This window comes from Melanerpes formicivorus, unplaced genomic scaffold (genome assembly GCF_026170545.1).
Source record: "Melanerpes formicivorus ecotype bairdi unplaced genomic scaffold, bMelFor1.0.p_v2 SCAF_45, whole genome shotgun sequence".
In the NCBI taxonomy this organism is placed as follows: domain Eukaryota; kingdom Metazoa; phylum Chordata; class Aves; order Piciformes; family Picidae; genus Melanerpes; species Melanerpes formicivorus.
Window position 1 is genome coordinate 1,331,401 of NW_027142397.1, and position 18,725 is coordinate 1,350,125.

An 18,725-nucleotide genomic window follows, 5' to 3' on the forward strand; every position below is an offset into this window, starting at 1 on the left:
CAGCACCCTCACACCAAAGCTTCTCCTCCTGTTGAGGTGGAACCTCCTGGGCTCCATCCTGTTCCTGCTGGTCCTTGTCCTGCCACTGGGCACCACCCACATGATCCTGGCACCTACACCCTGACCATCACCCCTCAAATATTGATAGCCATTGATCAGATCCCCTCTCAGCCTTCCCTTCTCCAGACTGAACAGCCCCAGGGCTCTCAGTTTTGCTTCACAGCAGAGCTGCTCCAGAAGTCAGGCCACAGGACAACTTTCCTTCTGCCCTGGTAACCACTACCAAAAGAACTTCATTTCCCACTCCTCTAAGCTCACTGAAACAAACCAACATGGACTGCAGGTAGGAGCAGGGAAGGCTCCAGGGCAGCCTCCCAGTCCCTGAAGCAGGCCACAAGCAGGCTGCAGAGGGACTGCTCCCAGAGGCCTGCAGGGCCAGGCCCAGGGGCAATGGTTTGCAATGAGAGCAGAGCAGGTTGAGATTGGATGTGAGGAACAAGTTCTGCCCCAGGAGGCTGCTGGAACACTGCAGCAGGTTGCCCAGGGAGGGAGCTGAGGCCTCATCCCTGGAGATACTCAAGGGCAGGCTCCCCAGGGCTCTAGTGGAAGGTGTCCCTGCTGCCTGCAGGGGCTGGGACCTTTGGAGGTCCCTTCCAACCCAACCCCTTGGATGATTCTGAAGAAGCTCTTCCTTAGCAGGATGGTTTCAAAATAGCAGCACAGAGATTCAGAAGTGTAACTTGCCTTCCTCTGCCTCCCTCTCTTGCCTCTGTAGCATCTGCTGCTCTGGGGGCAGGGCTTGCTGGAGGAGCTGCATGTAGAATTCATTCTCTTTCTGCACTTCCTTCTGCTTCCTGAGGCGCATTTTGTAGCTGACGTAGCTCTTGAAGCCAAAGCCCAGAGTCACAACAGGGTAACCAATACTAGAACAGACACAGAGAGAGGCAGCATTACTGCTCCCACTGCCACCACAGCAGCAGGTGAAGGAGCTGCAGGAAAAACCCAAGAGCTGTGAGCACAACTGGATCACAGACAGCTCTCCCCCTTGCTGCTGTGCTGCACCAAAGCTGCAGCTCAACGCTGCAGGCTCCTCTGGATCAAGAGGGAATGGCAGCTCCTCACAGACAGCAATTAACTGGAGCACAGATTAAAAGGATTAGGACAATGCACACAGCAAAGGCAGCTTGGAGACAAAGAGAAGAGAAGAGAATTAACCAGGGTGGAAAAGGCCTTGGAGATCATGGAGTCCAACCCAGCACCCAGCACCACCTGATCAACCCAACCATGGCACCAAGGGCCTCAGCCAGGCTGTGTTTGAACACCTCCAGGGCTGGGGACTCCACCACCTCCCTGGGCAGCACATCCCAGTGGCCAATCTCTCTTTCTGAGAAGAATTTCTTTCTAACACCCTGCCTGAACCTCCCCTGGCACAGCTTGAGACTGTGTCCTCTTGTTCTAGTGCTGGGTGCCTGGGAGAAGAGCCCAACCCCCTCCTGGCTACAGCCTCCCTTCAGGCAGGTGTAGAGAGCAGTAAGGTCTCCCCTGAGCCTCCTCTTCTCCTGCAGCCTCTCCTCCCAGGGCTGTGCTCCAGACCCCTCCCCAGCTCTGTTGCCCTTCTCTGGACACCTTCCAGCAGCTCAACCTCTTTCCCAAACTGAGGAGCCCAGAACTGGACACAGGACTCAAGGTGTGGCCTGAGCAGTGCTGAGCACAGGGCAGGATGAGCTCCCTGCTCAGGCTAGGAGCTACCCAGCTTTTGAAGGAGGGAACAGTCAAAGAGAGGAAAATCTGTGGCTGTGGCTGCCTCCTGCCTGGGGGTGTTCAAGGCCTTGAGCAGCTGAGTCCAGCTGAGAGGTGTCCCTGGGCATGGCAGAGGTTGGAGCAGATTGGCTCAGGCTGGCAGGGAGCTCAGAGCTCTTCTGATCCATTTAAATTGTGCCCTGGTTGGTTTTTTTGCTCCTGGAGTGATCTGGTGCAGCTCCCTGGGCTACAGCCTCCCAGAAAGGAGACATGTCATTTCTATTGTCTAGGCTGGGCAATAAATCCCTTAAGCACTAATGAAATGCTACAAAAGCACTTCAGGAGCTGGGAAGACAGCTCCTTCTGCTGCTGAATTGGGTGGAAATGGTTCAGCTTGTCATCAGTTCTAGAAGTGGGGCTGCAGCTGCCTCTCCCCAGGGCTGCAGCCACTGGCAGAGGCAAATGGCTCCTGCACTCTGGCAGCTTCCTTAGAAAGCCAGTTGCAGAGTGCTGTTGAATGAGCAGAGGAGGAGGAGAGCCTCATGGTTAAGAGTCCCTTCCATCCCAGTTCTGCCCTCCTTCCAAACCTCAGTGTTTAAAAGGCAATGCCATTGTGCTTTGTCCAAAATCTTGGTCCAAGACCTGTTTGTTTTGTGCAGGGTGTGGAACACCCTGGTCAGGTACCCTGGGAGGCTTTGGCTGTGGCCTGTGCTGGTGCAGGTGGCACAAGGTAATCAGAACACTGAAATCCTTCCTGCTGCAGCTGATAGGCACAACCAAATCAATGTCAAAGCTCTCTGACAGTTCTGTCAGCAAATGGAGCTGCAGGGGCTGGCTGGGAGCTCAATTCTTTACCTCTTATCTGTCAGGGAGGGAAGTGGAAGAGCTAAGTTGAGTGATCAGATGTTTTTCCTTTGGAGCTTCAAGGTCAGCCTCCTAAGTGAGGCACTTCCAAAGGCTGTTTGATGCCCACAAAAGATCAGGGAATCACAGAATGGCTCAGGCTGGAAGGGGCCTCAGGGATCATCTGCTCTGACCTGGGCAGGGACACCTCTCAAGTAGTCTCAGCTGCTCAAGGCATTGAGCACCCCCAGGCAGGAGGCAGCCACAGCCTCCCTGGGCAGCCTGGGCCAGAGCCTCACCACCCTCCTGCTGCAGAACTTCTTCCTCAGCTCCACTCTGACCCTGCTCTGCCTCAGCTCCAAACCCTTCCCCCTGGGCCTGGCTCAGACACCCTCCTGAGAAGTCCCTCTGCAGCCTTCCTGCAGGATCCCTTTCAGGTCCTGGCAGCAGCTCTGAGGTCCTCCTGGGATCTCCTCCTCTTTAGGCTGATTCTCATCCTCTACATTCTACAATCCTCACAGGCTCCTGGGTGGCAAATGTGCAAGGGGAGAGCTGACCAAGCAAACCTTGGGTAGTTATTTCCTTCCCTGGTGGTGGTGGGGGAACAAAAGGCTGATGAGGAGAGGTAAAGCCCAAAGGCAAAGGCAAGCCCCAAGGGAAGCAGGAGGCACTTACCAGTGTGCTGCAAAGGGACGACAGAGGTCCACGTGGAAGTTTTTGAGATCTTTAAACCTAATGGCTGCTTCAATATAAACAAAAAGTATCCAGAGTGATACTGTTGGTAAGCACACCCCCCTCTCTGGTGGGAGAAGAGAGAAACAAACACTTCAGGAACAGGCACAAGCAGGAAATACTTCCACAGCTATTTTGAAACCATTCCAAGAGGGAACTTTCAGGCAGAGCTGGAGGGAGGCTGCAGAGGCTCTCTCCACCAGCAGCTGTTGAGGAGGCTTTTGTTTTAAACCCACTCTAAGCTTTCATCTCTGAAGCCAACTGAGAGGAAACAGCCAGCAGGGCCAGGGAGGGGATTCTCCCCTTCTGCGCAGACGCCACCTGAAGCTCTGGGGCCAGCTCTGGAGCCTCTGTTCCAGGAAGGCTCTGGAGGTGCTGGAAGGTGTCCAGAGAAGAGCCACAAGGAGGAGCAGAGGGCTGGAGCTGCTCTGCTGTGAGCACAGCCTGAGGGAGTTGGGGTTGTGCAGGCTGGAGAGGAGAAGGCTCCCAGGAGACCTCATTGTGGCCTTCCAGGTCTGCAGGGGGCTCCAAGAGAGCTGGGGAGGGACTCTTGAGGTAGGGATAGGACTGGGGGGGATGGAGCAAAACTAGAAGTGGGGAGATGCAGATTGGCTGTGAGGAAGAAGTTGTTCCCCAGGAGGGTGGTGAGAGCCTGGCACAGGCTGCCCAGGGAGGTGGTGGAAGCCTCCTGCCTGGAGGTGTTTGCAGCCAGGCTGGAGGTGGCTGTGAGCAACCTGCTGTGGTGTGAGGTGTCCCTGGCCATGGCAGGGGCTTGGGGCTGGCTGAGCCTTGAGCTCCCTTCCAGCTCTGGTTCTAAATGGCTGTGGGGAGGAATGCTCTAGACTTGTCTCTCCACCTGTGGATGGGGCAAACAGGAACAGGACTCCACCTGTTTTGCACTTGGTCCCAACAGATCTCATTCCAGCCCCTGGCTGCTCAGCAGTGACTGATCCTCAGTCACTCAGTGGTGGCTGAGCTTCATGCTCTGCTGCCACACCTGCAGTGGAAGGGGGTGGGAGAGTCCTTGACACAGTCTGTGCTGTGCCCTGTCCCACATCAGCTTCAAGATCAGACTTGCTGTAACCCTGGGCAGCCTGATCTAGCTGGAGATGTCCCTGCTGATGGCAGGGGGGTTGGAGAAGGTGACCTTTGAGGGTCCCTCCCAGCCCAGTGCAACCTGTGAAGCTCCTTACTGTGTTCTGCTCCTTTCCTAAGGCATCAGTGAAAACCAAGAGAAGCCCAGCCAGTGCCAGAGCCTGGCAGAGAGCAGGGAAGGAGCACACATGGAAGGAGCTGCAGAGGGTGAGGTAATGTTTCAGCTGAGGATCTTGGACTCAGAAGTAGTTCAGCCTGGACTTCTTCACTCCAAGTTAGGTAGATCTCAGTGAGCTGAGAAGCTGAGGAGACAGGAGGGGGGAAGCACTGTAGTGCTGCCTCCATGTAGAGCAATGACAAGAGCCTGCAGCTCAGAGCTCTCCATCAGGACACTGCTGGTGAGAAGGGAAATCAGTAGCCAAGCAAAACTCTCTTAAACCTCTTGGCCCATGGCAAACTGCACTGCTGCTTGCACACTGGACACCTGCACAAACCAACTCCAGTCACAGGCCATGGGCCTCAAAAACACACCAGGTCCTGGAGAGCAGCCTGACATCAACATCTCCTGCTGCAGAACTTCTTCCTCAGCCCCACTCTGACCCTGCTCTGCCTCAGTTCCAAACCCTTCCCCCTGGGCCTGGCTCCAGACACCCTCAGGAAAAGTCTCTCTGCAGCCTTCCTGCAGGATCCCTTCAGCCACTGGAAGGCAGCTCAAAGGTCTCCCTGGAGTCTTCTCTTCTCCAGGTTGCACAGCCCTGGCTCCCCCAGCCTGTGCTCATAGCAGAGGTGCTGCTTGGATCACCTCTGTGGCTCTGGACTCACCCCAACAGCTCTGTAGCCTTCTTCTGCTGGGGACACCAGAGCTGGAGCAGTAGAAGCTGTCAGCTTAGAACCACAGAATGGGCTGGGCTGGAAGGGGCCTCCAAAGGTCAGCTCATCCAACCCTCCCTCGAGTCAGCAGGGACATCCTCAACTGGACCAGGCTATGCAGAGCTTACAGGAACTCAGCAGCTCAGCCAGGCAGAAGCCCACCTAAAATGATCCTACCTTCCACACCAAAACCAGAGCAAGTTCCTATTCCCTAAGATGAGCACTGCAGAAGAAGAATCCCAGAGGCTGTAGTAAATCACAGTACTCCACAAGCTGAACAGCTCCAGCCAGACCTGGCCCACCAGGCTTTTCCTGCAGGGCTTCTGAACACCAGCCCTGAGCAGGGCTCCAGCTAACACCTTCCCATATTAATACAGCCCTAAAAATAACTCCAGATTTTCCCTGTGCTGTAAATTGGGCAGCAACTGGCTCCCAGCAGCTTCCATTAGCTCCCACGTTGTCATTAGTGTAAGTGACTAAGTTGTCAGAGGGATGACTGTGTGCAGCAGCAGGCTGAGGAAGGAGCCAAGCCAGCCTGCAAACTCCTGGGACCTGCTGCACTGCTACCAAGAAAGAGTACAAAAAGCCCCAAGCCTCAAGGGCTTGTGGAGTGAAAAGCTCCCTGACAACACAAACCCCCAAGCCACCCAACCCCAACCACCCAACACAGAAGGAAGTTTTATCCCTAAAGATTCCTGATTGGATCCCAGCAGGGCTCAGGTTGGAAGGGAGCTCAGAGCTCCTCTGCCCCAACCTCCCCTCCATGCCCAGGGACCCCTCTCAGCCAGACTCAGCTGCTCCAGGCCCTGAGCACCCCCAGGCAGGAGGCAGCCACAGCCTCCCTGGGCAGCCTGGGCCAGAGCCTCAGCTCCCTCCTGCTGAAGAACTTCTTCCTCAGCTCCACTCTGACCCTGCTCTGCCTCAGCTTCAGACCATTCCCTTGGCCTGGCTCAGGAAAAGTCTCTCTGCAGCCTTCCTGCAGGATCCCTGCTCTGAGGCAGCCCTGAGGTCCTCCCAGAGCCTTTTCTGCTCAGCAGCTGAATCCAGCTGACAGAGCTTTGACTAATACCAATTGGACTGACAATAAAATCCCCAATTAACAGCACACTAATTGAGCAGCAGGATGGATGTAACAATCTCACTGCTGCCTGGGTTGCTCTGCTTTGGCTGAACTGCTTCTGTATTGGCTGAACTGCTGCAGCAGTGTTTGGAAATCAGGGAAATGGTTGGGTTGGTTGTTCTTGTGGCATTTGAAGGCAGGAAAGTAACTGTTCCCTTACTCTTCTGGAACTGTTCTTTACAGCTCTTCAGTTCCACTGCTCAGCCTCTTAATGATTACTCCAGGAAGGACCCCAGCAAAGTGCAAGTCAGCATTACTGACAAAGGCAAAATAACTTCTTCTGAGCAGAAGAGAACTGAATGAAGCCATTACTACAAGCAGAAGAGGCTTCCTGCCTGTTACTTAGGGCTCTGAGGTATCTGTATCCATGCATCTGGAGAGAGAGAGAGAGAGATTCTGAAGCTGTGAATAAAAGAGGGAACCTACCTGTGTGCCAGACATACTGTACCCACACATAGGTGCTGGCAGCAAAAAACAGCCATTGGATTGGGATGAAGAGCAGGCAGATGATATTGGATGTGAATGCTACACACACAAAAAACACTGAAAAGGCCTGAAAGAAGAATGGGGAGGGGGAGAACAGAAGGAGGGGGTCAGTTTGTCCCAAGAAATGCTAGCAGCCAATGAGTGGTGACACCATGACTGCAGCACAGGAGCAGCAGTGCTGTGCATGGCCCATGGCAGGGAGGGTGGAATGAAAGCATCTTTAAGGTCCCTTCCAACCCAACCCATCCTGTGGTGATCAGGGCAAAGAGAAGCAGCAGTCTGGCCACAGAGAGTTCTAGGCAACTAAGGGAAAAGAAAGGCAACTGATGGGTTGGATTGGCAGAGACCTTCAAGCTCCTCCAGTTCCAAGCCCCTGCCATGGGCAGGGACCCCTCCCACCAGCCCAGGCTGCTCCAGGCCTCCTCCAGCCTGGCCCTGAACACCTCCAGGGAGGAGGCAGCCACAGCCCCCCTGGGCAGCCTGTGCCAGGCTCTCCCCAGCCTCCCTGCAAAGAATTTCTTGCTGATTTTCAGTTTGAATCTTCCCTCCTCAAGCTTCAGTCCCTTCCCTCTCATCCTATGGTGCTTGCTCTCGCAGCAAGTCTCCAGACAGCTACATTTAACTCCTTGCTGCTTTGTTCTGATCCAGCATTGCCATCACTGCATTCCCCACCTGGAACAGCCACCCCCAACCAACCAGCAGTGTCATTTAGTCTCTGGACAAGAAGCCAATCTCTCAGCAGGCAAGGGCTTGTGTTTTCTTCCCCAGCACACCCTGTGGTGCAGGGATCCAAACCTCACTACCCTCAGGAATTCACACAGGGCTTTGCTCTGGTGCAAATGCTGAGTGCTAGATGTTCCACTTGCTGATGCCACAGACAAGGCAGGCAGAGAGGAGAGCCTTGAGCCTGGCTCACCTGGGGACATGACCATCAGCACCAGCCAAGGCAGCATGTGCCCTGGAAGCCTGCAGGCCTTCCCTCCCAAGGGCCAGGGGGTCTGGGTGGTACTTACCAAGCCCTGGTAGCGGAAGGAATCGTAAACACTCCTGATGAAGAGCCAGAATGGCCACAGGTACTCAAATCTGAACTCCAGGACAAAATCTGCCAGCAGCACCAGGGCCCAGACCACCAGGAACTTCAGGTACAGGAAAGTGCTGCAAAAAAACACACAAGCAGACACACAGAGAAAGGGAATTGCAGGTGAGCACTCCCAAGAAGGTAGTGACCTCCATGGGCACTTCTTTGTGGAGGGGCAGAGACCAGGACTGCCCAGGACTGCACTGAAGCAAGTGCAGCCATTCCAAAGAAGCCCCAAAACAACAAAACCCCACACCCCCAGACAAAGGAAGGACTCCAAAGCCACAAAAGAGCCCCAGAAAAATAGAGGCACAGGAGCCTGAAGCCCAGACAGCCCAAGAGCTACAGCACTTCACAGGAGCCTTCAGACCAGACAGTCTAAGAGCTCTTAATTATCTCAAAGCCACATTCCCTTGTATTTTGGGCCATTGATGATCCTCCTTGGCTCCACAGCTCCAAATGCTCTGAGATCATATCTAGCACTGCAGCACCTGAGGGCTCAGCCCAAGGAGGAGGATGCAAACCCCCTCTTGCCCAAAGCCCAGTACCCAGAGCTCTAGGATGCCCCTCCACGCTCCCCAAGCCCATCTGCCCTGCTGCACTGCACTGAGGGGGGTGCACTGAGGGGCTGGGGTGGTAACAAGTACACTTGGTGCTTAAATCAAGGGCAGTTTTCCCTTCAGCAAGTGGTTTTCCCTCCTCTCTCACACTGCCAACAAGTTCTGCAGAACTTTGCCCTGGAATGTTTACTGATAAGCTGCCAAGAGTTTGCACACCCAGTGCCAGCTAGGGTCAAGTTTCTGCACCACTCATGGCCATGGAGCTTGTTCAGGAAGCTGTGCAGAGCTCCAGAGGAGGTACAAGAGAGACAATGTCTATCAGAAGGCTGGAAGGGAGCTCAGAGCTCCTCTGCTCCAACCTCCCCACCATGCCCAGGGACACCTCTCAGCCAGACTCAGCTGCTCAAGGCCTCATCCAGCCTGGCCTTGAACATCCCCAGGCAGGAGGCAGCCACAGCCTCCCTGGGCAGCCTGTGCCAGAGGCTCAGCTCCCTCCTGCTGAGGAACTTCCTTAGCTCCAGTCTGACCCTGCTTCAAACCATTCCCCCTGGCCCTGTTGCTAGACAGGTCCCTGCCTGCACATGCTGCTGCTCTCTGGTTACTGAGGTTTAGATCTCCACCACAACCCTAGTGCAAGCAGCTGCACCCAGAAGCCATTCAGACACAAGAGGTGACAGCCACCTGGCTCCACAGCCACCACACTCTCCTGGCCCTGCTGCTTCAGACCTGAGAAAGCTCCCTCAAAGCAGCACACCAGGCAATCATTCTTCTGGCTGCTGTGAGGTGTAGGCACTTCTGTCCTGGGTGGAACTCCCAGCTCTTGCTCCTCCTTCTGCCCCTGAAACCCATCAGAGTCACACTTGTGGCAACGGAGAGCTGCCAGAAGCAGTGCTGCTCAGCTGGTAAGTGCTGCTCTGGGTTACAGCATCTGCTGAGTAAGAGCTCTGTAGCACAGCCATTACACTGATTCCTGAGAGCAAACCCCCATCAGTCCCCAGCCCCTGCTGACTTTCACCACCTTTCAAAGGGGAATTGTAGCAGCACAGCATTGGGAAGAAGCTTCTCCCCACAATATTCAAGAGCTGGCTCCTCAGTCACCTGAAGGACTCAAAGGCAATTAAGCATTTAATGAGTGCAAGACTGAGACACAAGACAGTTGTTTCCTTTTATAAAGCACTTCATCCACTTGTGTTGGCCTCAGCAGCAAAGCTCTGGGGTGGGTAACATGTTCTGAGGATCAGCTGCAGGACTCCTCCTGCTGCTTTATTCTTAGGTTGGCTATTGGGAACTATTTCTTTGGTGCCAGAGTGGTCAGGGACTGGCAGAGGCTGCCCAGGGAGGTGGTGGAGTCCCCAGCCCTGGAGGTGTTCAAGAAACCTGTGGCCATGGCACTGGGGGCCAGGGTTTGGTGGCCATGGGGGGTTGGGTTGCTGGCTGGACTCAATGATCTCAGAGGTCTCTTCCACCTGAAGGAATTCTGTGGTTCTATGCACACAGGCACTCAGGAAACATTTTAAAGGTGCTGAACTCCATCCATTGTTTTTCTTTACCCCATGCTCCCCCCAGAGACTGCAGCACATCACTAAACACCTCAGCCTCATCCCTGGAGGTTCTGAAGGCCAGGCTGGAGGTGGCTGTGAGCAGCCTGCTGTGGTGTGAGGTGTCCCTGCCCATGGCAGGGGGTTGGGGCTGGCTGAGCCTGGAGCTCCCTTCCAGCCCTGCCAGCTCTGTGATTCTATAAAACTGATCCAAGCAGCAGCCTCAGACCATCAACCCCCCCGGGGATGGGCTGGCTTTAGAGGGGTGCTGAGCTTCTGTGCTGCCACAGCTCCACACACAGCTGGCTGGCAGCACCCTGGCTGCACACTGCAGATGGCAATGAGCCTCTGTAGGAGGGAGCTCCCCTTCTCCTGTGAGGGTGTAAGCTGCACACCGAGGGGTGCTGTGCCTGGCAGGCACATGGCTCAGCAGTTGACTTCCAGGTGCCTCCTGAACAGACACCTCCTCAGGGAAGGCAGGAGCCAGCAGTAGCTGCAAAGCAGCCAGCCAGGGTTAAAGCTGCAAGGGCAGCAGGCTGGGAGACCTCTCCCTTGGCCACCCTCAGCACTGCTCTGCTCTTGGGTTTGGTACCACAGACCCTTCAGGTAAGATCAGAGGAACGAAATGACTGAAGTGGCTCAGCAGCAGCCTCCTCCCTCTCTCTGCTGTGTGCCAGCCTCCCCATCTTCGCTCCTCAGCCCCTCCATCCCTCCCAGGCACGGTTCCTCCCTTGCCATTGTTAGCGAGGCTCTGTCCCTCCGCGCCTCCCCTCCCACCCCCAGCCAGCCCTCGGAGCGCAGCGGCAGCCCTCCGGAGCCTGGGAGCCTCCCCCCGGTCAGTGATCTTTCTGGGCACATCCACACACCTCCCCGGCTCCGAGAGCTGCTGCGTCAGGAGCCTGGCTCGGAGGTAACACTGAGCGGCACAGCGCTGCCTGACCTCCCCAGCCCTCGGCTCGGCCCTGCTCGGGGGTGCCAAGGAGGATGCCGGCAGCCTCTCCCTGCAGGGCAAGTGCCTCCCGTCCGGGCTGGCAGACTTTCTGTACGTGTCCGAGGGGGGAGTGCTGGGACAGGGTGAAGGAGGCCAGGCCTTCCCCTCCCAGAGCAGCACAGGGCACCTCAGCTCGCAGGGGGGAGGCTGGCCACGCTGCCGAGGAGGGCAGGGGACCAGGAGCAGCGACCGCAGCGCTGCAGAGCCGCTGAAAGCTCAGGGGATTGCTAAGGCACACTGGAGAGAAAGACTCCTTCATAACCCAGCAGTGCCTGTGCCCCCCTGGGAATCTTCAAGCACATCATTTGCCTCCTTGCTCTTCCTCCCTGCCCCCCAGTGCCAGATGCCATTGCCTCTTTTTGTCCCCCTGGGGTTTTTTGGTGGTTCCTCCTTTTTTCCCTTCTCTTCTTCTTTGTTCTCTTTTTACTGCCCCACAGAAACAGACACTGTGCTTGCTGTAAGGTAAAAATACCTCAAGAGAAAGGAACTCACTCAAGAGAGCCTCCCCAGATTCAAACCACACCCCAAAGCCAAACTGGGAGCAGCACTGGGGGCATGCTGCACTCTGCAGCCTGACTCACAGGGGACAATGACAGCCTGAGGGTGGCAGGGTGCCAAGCACAGAGGCAGGCTTCAGAAAGGTGAAGCTGAGCACACTTTGCTCAGCCCTGCTCATCTCCCATCACCACCTGAAGGTTACCCAGCCAGAACACTGGGGATGTCACATGGCCATCACTGGTGATGCCGAAGAACACACAAAGATGGGAGATCATTACTGGTGGAGACGAAAGGTGACAACAGAGTAACCACAGCAAGCATGGAGGGGAGAAAACACAGCTGCTGGGATGTGCCAGGGCTGTCTGACAGCACCAGGGGGTGGCTTCAAACTGCAAGGAGCTGGATTGAGATGAGACACTAGGGAAAAAGTCAACCCCAGAAGGGTGCTGAGGCTCTGGATCAGGCTGCCCAGGGATGCTGTGGAGGCTCCATCCTTGAGAGCCAGGTTGGATGGGGCCTTGAGCAGCCTGATCCAGCAGGAGATGTTGGTGTCACAGGGCAGGGTTGGCACTAGATGATCTGCCAGGTCCCTTCTAACCCAAACCACTCCATGATGCTATATTGGGAGCTATTGTGTGGAACACTTGCTGACTGAATGGGTGAGAAGGAAAATGCAAAGAATCCCAGGAAACTTCCCAGACTGTGTATTCACTGTCTGATAATGGCACAGAGCAGGCCAGCTGAGCTATGCAAGTGTCAAGCAAAGGAAGACAAAGCAGAAAACCCCTAGCAGTGATTCTGGAAGCAAGTGCAAGGGGCTGCAGAACCACAGGCATGAAATCAGCAAGTGGAGCTGCAGTGCTGAAACAGGAGAAGCTGTGAACCCACTGGGGTAACTCAGCTGAAAACACCAGATCCAGAGCACAGCAAAGCAAGCAGGAGGAACTGCAGTGAGCAGGGAATGAAAGTCACTGGCAGAGGGAAGTGATATCACATCCACCATCGGGGCTGACACTGCAGAACACATTTAAATGCAAGTTAAATCAGATTTGAGATCTGAATTTCAGTGGAAGGCCTAAAAGGTAGCACTGCTGGTTTGTTACAGACCTCCAGGGTAGGCTGAGAAGCAAAAGGTTTTCCCCTCCATATAGAAAGCCTACAAAAAAAGTGCCAGAACAAATCAGGAGGAAGAACCATCACAGCTTTCCAAAGGAAAAGCCTAAACAGAGAGCAAGCCACGCTCCTGAAGTGAGTGGTGAGCTGTTCTGCCCTGCAGTTTGTTTGGCTGTCAGCAGAGCTAAGAGTCAAGTCCTTGGAAAGAAGCCACATCAGAAGCTGGGTGGCACAGAGAACCAGAAGTCCCCCAGCACAGGGCTCCTGGTATGATGCCCAGCAGAGATGCCCAGCCTGCCCCTATGGCAGTCAGTAAGCACTTGGAGATCAGACACAGACATCCTCCCAGGCACTCACTTGGCTGCCAGCCCAGGCTAGGGCTGTGATAAGGGCAACACATATCCATAGGGCTGCAAACATTCCCATTCCCCAAGTGTCTGAGGCCTGCTGTCAGGAAATCCAGGAGCCACAGCAGAAGTCAGCTGCTGTGACAGTGCAAGCTAAAGCCACTGCCATGTGGAACTCATCTTGACATCCAACCAGCCAGACTTGGTACCAAGTGCCAGTATGACTCAGTAGAGCCTAAAGCAGCAGCATCAGCAAGAAAGCAGAGCAGGGATGGGGACTGGGAAGAGTTAGGAGCAAGCAGCAACAAGTAAACTTTAATTGCTTAACTGATGACAAGCTGCAATGAATACTTTAATTAACAACTAAGGCTTTCAGGCATGTTGAGTGTCAGAGGTATGATGTTAATCAGGCAGGAGCTGCAGAGCAACGGCAACAGAGAGCCTGAAAAGCAGTGAAAAAGGCCAAGTTGTGAGCACACTGTGGAAAGAGCCAGGAGCTCTCATGCTTCCCATCAGGAGTTTGTTGGGTTTGGAGGCCTACTGAAAGCAGCTCTGTTCTGATTGTTGTGATGCTCCCTCTGCACTGTAACACCTCTAAATATCACAAGTACTGCACATAGTAGATGGGGATTCATCAGGTTTTGCAGAGCACAGATGGCAGCATTCAGCTGAAGCTGTGGTACTGCACCACTGCCACCCAAGGCTTCAGGCACAGGGGGAAAGAGCTAAAGGCAGTGCTGGCACATCATGAAGGGCCTCAGAGCTGGAGATGGGGAGGGAGAGTAAACTGAAAGGGGGGAAAGGGCAAAGAGCAGGAGGAAGGAAACTGCAGGATGGAAAAAGCAGTCTGAAGAAGAGCAGGGAGGGCAGCTGCTGGCAAGCTGGTGGGGAAGGGGCAGGGGGAAGATTGGTCAGGAATGACTTTGGAAGTGTTTGAGAGGGGCTGAAGCCAAACAGTCCATTTAATTCAGGCAGTAAATGTGTGTGTGTGTGGGGGGGGAAGTACCTTAAAGAAATACAGCTGTAAAATGCCAAGTAAGTGAGGCTGTGACCCCTCAGAGCTCCTGCATGAGCTGCCACAGCACTTCACATCCAGGGTGCCAGGCAATTCACATTTTGCACTGCACCCTGAGAGCTTTCATTTCTGACTCTGTGACTATGAATGCTTTTTCCCCTAGGTGCTTCCTGTAATCTGCTTCAGATTTACACCCAGAGAGCACCCCACCAGCAGCAGCTCTGCAGGACAATTCCTTCCTTGCTTCACCTGCTCCACAGCCCCTCAGCTTTGCAGCTTCTCAAGGGCACTCACATGTGTCTGCCAGTGGCAGCTGTGCCTGGCTCTGCACCCAAAGCTTGGAGAGGGAACAAGGAGGGGAAGATTGGCCTCAATTTCAAAGAGCAAACAGAAATCCTAGCAGAGTTGAGTATCTCAATCATGCTGTTTGTTCAGCCTTTGCTTTGCTTGTAACACTATGATGCTACCTCCTGATAACTGTATTTACTGGCTTTGTGTAAGCTGATGGTGACAATTAAGATAAACAGAGTAAACAACTACAGTCATTACAAGCATGGAGAGATCTATAGTCATAGGAGAAGCTACCTGTGTCTCTTTGAGCTGTGGAGGGCAAAGAAAAGAGAGGGGGGGTTAAAAAACCACCAGGGGATAGGAGAAGCAGGAGAGCAAGAGGGGGAGCCAGGATCTGTGCAGAAATCCCTCTCCCTGCTTGGATTTCCAGAGTCAAGCCTTCACTCTACTTTCAATCTTCTTTCTGTGGGATGATACTTTGAAGTCACTGACTACTCCTGTGCACCCAAAAGCTGCATGAAACAAAGGCTGAAATGAAACACAGGCTGAAAAGCCTAGCTCTGAACTAAAACATCCAGCAAAAGCGAGTCCAAGAAGCCAGGTGTCTGTCTCAGCTCTTCCCACAGCTCCAACAGCTCTCCACGCTCGACACATTCATCAGCTGGTGGTGCTCTCAGCTCTGCCCGCTTTTCCTTCCTTCCCTCACCCCACCTGCCCAGCCAGCCACCTCACAGACAGCAGAGAGCACAGGATGCTGAAGGACTTCTCAAACTGAGTAATTCCATAAGGCACTGCTTGTACTTGAATTCTTTTCCTATGATCAATCATCTCAAACATTAGCTTGTGAGCAATGGATGCCTTTGAACACCCCAAGCACCATTTCCTCAACACCTGAGAGTCAAAAGCAACTCTGCTCTCACGCAGGGATTCACTCAGTGAGAACGGGCTGTGACAGCTGCTGAGGGCTCACAGTCAACTGCTTCCCTCATGCAAAGCTAACATCTGCATTGTGTGAGTTTGCTCAAGCTTCCAGCCACTGCATACACAAACCTCAACTGAAGTAGAAACAGGAGTGGATCGCTGTGCTCCAGCAAGCGCTGCACAGCTTCCCTACTAACCCAAACTCAGAAGTCCTTATTCAGAGAAACAGAATCAGTGCCTGTCAGACAAAATTTGGCATGCACAGCCAGGAAGGCAGAGCTCAAAACGCTCTTTAGAATACGCTCACCACAAGCAAACGCTTGGGAACGTCTCCCTGCTTCGGTGTGCTCCGCATGTCAACAGCTGGCAAACCAGCTGCTGCTCGAAGGCAGCGCGGAGCTGCTGCCCCTGAACGCGGCTCTCCCTTCACTACGCTCTCCTTCCCCACCCCGCCGGGCAGCGGTAGGGCAGCGACAGCTACAGCTCCCTGCGGTGCTCGCCCCACACGGGGCCACCCAGCGCAGCACCCACGCAGCCTGCCGCTCGCTGCTACACCTTTCACCCTGGCACGCTTCCACCGCAGAGGCCACGGCACAGCACCTCCAGCACCACGTGAAGCCCGAGGTTCTTCGCCCTAGCGCCGGGCAGCAGCCAGCCTGCCCTGCCACGCTGCTGCTGTCACAGCGCCCTGGAACCGCTCGATTGTTGCGGCTGCAAACGACGTCCGGGACCGCCGAGGCCAACCGTTGCCGAACTCTGCCAAGCCTGGCGCTGAACCGCGTCCTTCGGCACCACATCGCTTTGAAGCACAGCGTGCGGTTCCCCAGCCTGACCCCCCCGGGGACACCCAGCCCCGAGAAGTCGCTCGGGAAACCTCCCCCGGGAGACAGGGCGGCCAGGGTCCTCTGCAGGCTCCAGCGCCCGGGCACGACGGTGGCGGGAGGCTCCCAAGGGCTCCTCGCCGCTTCCTCCAGGCAGAGCCGGCAGGACCTTGGCCAGCAGCTCCCCCCCGGCCCCGGCGGGGCCGGCAGCAGGGGAGGGGGCGGCGGAGGGGTCGGCGCGGCCTAGCGACGGCGCGAGCAGGGCGCGGGGCGGGGCGGGGCAGCGCCGGAGGGCAGCCGGACGCCATGTCGCGGCGGCCCCCACCGACAGGGTCGCGGCGGGGACGCGGGACAGCGGGGAGCCGTTGAAGGGACGACGCTGCGAAGGGACCGGGCCGGTGCGTTCCCTCTGCCTCCTCCTTCTCCTTCCCCTCCGCCGCCGCCACCGCCCCCCGCTCCGTACCTGCCGTAGATGCCCTCGGTGATGCGGTTGCGTTTGAGCGGCCGCCGCAGTTTGCTGCAGTCCGCGCTCCGCCGCTTCATCCTCCCGGCCGCCTCCGGCCCGGCCCAGCCCGGCCCGGGGCCCGCCGCCGCCGCGCTCCCGGCCCCGCGCTGCCCTGGCCCGCCCCGCTCACGGCAGCAGCATCCGCCCCTCGCGGGGGGTTCCTTCGCCCGGGGCTGGGGTCGCTGGTTTGCCTTTTTTTTTTTTCCCCCTTGGTATTTTTTTTTCCAGGTGGTTTTTTTTTTTTTTTCTCCCTGGGAAACAAAGAAATAAAAATAATTCCTGGTCCGTCCCTCCCCGCCGCGTCCCCCCGCGCAGTCGCCGCGCAGCGCCCCGCCTCCTGCGGCGCTGCCCAATCAAGCTGCCGACTCCGCCGGAATGACAGCTTGCTCCACCAATAGGCAGCGCGGAAAGGCAGACGGACGGCCGAGGAGCCCCATGGCGACACCAGAAAGTTGATTCTGCCCAGCGCCACCGGCTGGCCCGCCCACGCCCTTGATTGACGGCCACGCCAGCCCGTCAAAGGGAGGGAGTCGTGAATTGATGGCTTGCGGGCCAATCCCTGGGAAGGTTTCGTTCTTTTCCCGCCTACTGTCCTTCTGCGCTTGTTCCCGCCCTGTGCTGTGATCGACAGCGAAGCTTCCCAATGGAAGAGGCAAATAAAAATAAAAGGACAGCGCAGCTATCCACTCGGAAACGGAAAAAGGAGGGATCAATTTCCTCTGTCACACTAGCCCTGAAGTACCGCCCCTTACACTTGATTGACAAGCTTGCTGGCAAATAAGCTGTTGGGAATGGGGAAGCTAAACTCTGGCAGCTTGTCGCGCCCTGTACGTCCCCCACCGCACAGCCCAGTACTGACAGCTCACGGAGGAGGAGAAAACTGAGTGACTGACAGACCCCGTCCAGCCAATAAAGGACCCACACAGTAGAGTGACAAGCGATCGGTCCAATCGTGAGGCAGTAAGTGAGGAGGGGTGGGGCGACCTGGCCTCTCTTTCGCCGATCGGCCCAAAGACGGAGGGTGGCTGGAGATGGGCCAATCAGAGGTCACGAGGGAAGCCAGCCTTCGGCCAATGGGAAGGTAGTCCCTAAGGGAGGCCTGTCGGGAGGGGCTGACGTTCAGCCAATGGGAGGTGAGGGGCGGGGCAGAGCGGTCCCGCCGCCGCCCGCGGCTGCCGAGTCACGGCCGGACAGCGCAGCGCCGCCGGCTTGGGGCCCGGGGGTTGTGGTTTGGGATCTCCACACCCCGGCGTCCGCCCGGCAGAGTCCCCGCCCCGAGCCTCTGTGGCTTCCCTTGGACTGTGGAAGCCGTGAGGAACCCGATGGCGGCCCCCGAGCCTGAGGGAGGCCTGGCCCGCTGCGGCACCCGCCCGCCGTGGGCCGCTTGGGGGGGGCAGGGATCTCCCCTCCGTTCCTGGCTGCCTTGGCTTCTGCAGCCAAGCGCTGGGCTGGGCGTGAGCAGCTCGCCAGGCCGCTCTGGCCGTGATGGACCTCCCTGAGCGAGAGCCACAGGACGCTGGGCTGAGCCTGGGGCGTGCGGCTCCTGATGTGCCTTAAAACCGGCACAGGAGAGTGGGGGTGAGGTGCTGGGGTCGTGCTGCAGGCCGTGGAGTCTCGCTTGGAGACGGGTTTGTACTTCACACCCTGTCACATCCTGAATACAGAACGAACCAGGCTGGAGAAGACCTTCGAGCCCATCGAGTCCAACTCAGCACCCAGCACCACCTGATGAACCCAGCCATGGCACCAAGGGCCTCAGCCAGGCTGTGTTTAAACCCCTCCAGGCATGGGGACTCCACCACCTCCCTGGGCAGCACATCCCAGTGGCCAATCTCTCTGAAGAATTTCTTCCTTGCATCCAGCCCAAAGCTCCCCTGGCACAGCTTGAGACTGTGTCCTCTTGTTCTGGTGCTGGGTGCCTGGGAGAAGAGCCCAACCCCCACCTGGCTCCAGCCTCCCTTCAGGGAGTTGTAGAGAGCAAGAAGGTCTCCCCTGAGCCTCCTCTTCTCCAGGCTAAGCAACCCCAGCTCCCTCAGCCTCTCCTCCCAGGGCTGTGCTCCAGACCCCTCCCCAGCTTTGTTGCCCTTCTCTGGACACCTTCCAGCAGCTCAACATCTTTCCTAACCCGAGGGAGTTGAAGCTGTTGGCCAGCACTCACACC

The 18,725-nt window shown here is 56.3% G+C and overlaps 1 protein-coding gene across 2 annotated transcripts in view; it reads right to left on the bottom strand.

Moving 5' to 3' along the window:
- Positions 1-17,411, bottom strand: part of MACO1 (macoilin 1) — a 31,636-nt gene extending 14,225 nt beyond the window's left edge. For both annotated transcript variants that reach the window (XM_068159119.1, XM_068159118.1), the window contains exons 1-5: positions 16,523-17,411; positions 7,900-8,041; positions 6,827-6,953; positions 3,259-3,382; positions 745-923 (exon numbers count right to left, since the gene is read on the bottom strand). In XM_068159119.1, the coding sequence (XP_068015220.1) occupies positions 745-923; positions 3,259-3,382; positions 6,827-6,953; positions 7,900-8,041; positions 16,523-16,602 (652 nt within the window). In that variant the 5' untranslated portion in view covers positions 16,603-17,411. The remainder of the gene's footprint in view (positions 1-744; positions 924-3,258; positions 3,383-6,826; positions 6,954-7,899; positions 8,042-16,522) is intronic.
- Between the last annotated feature and the right edge of the window lie 1,314 nt (positions 17,412-18,725).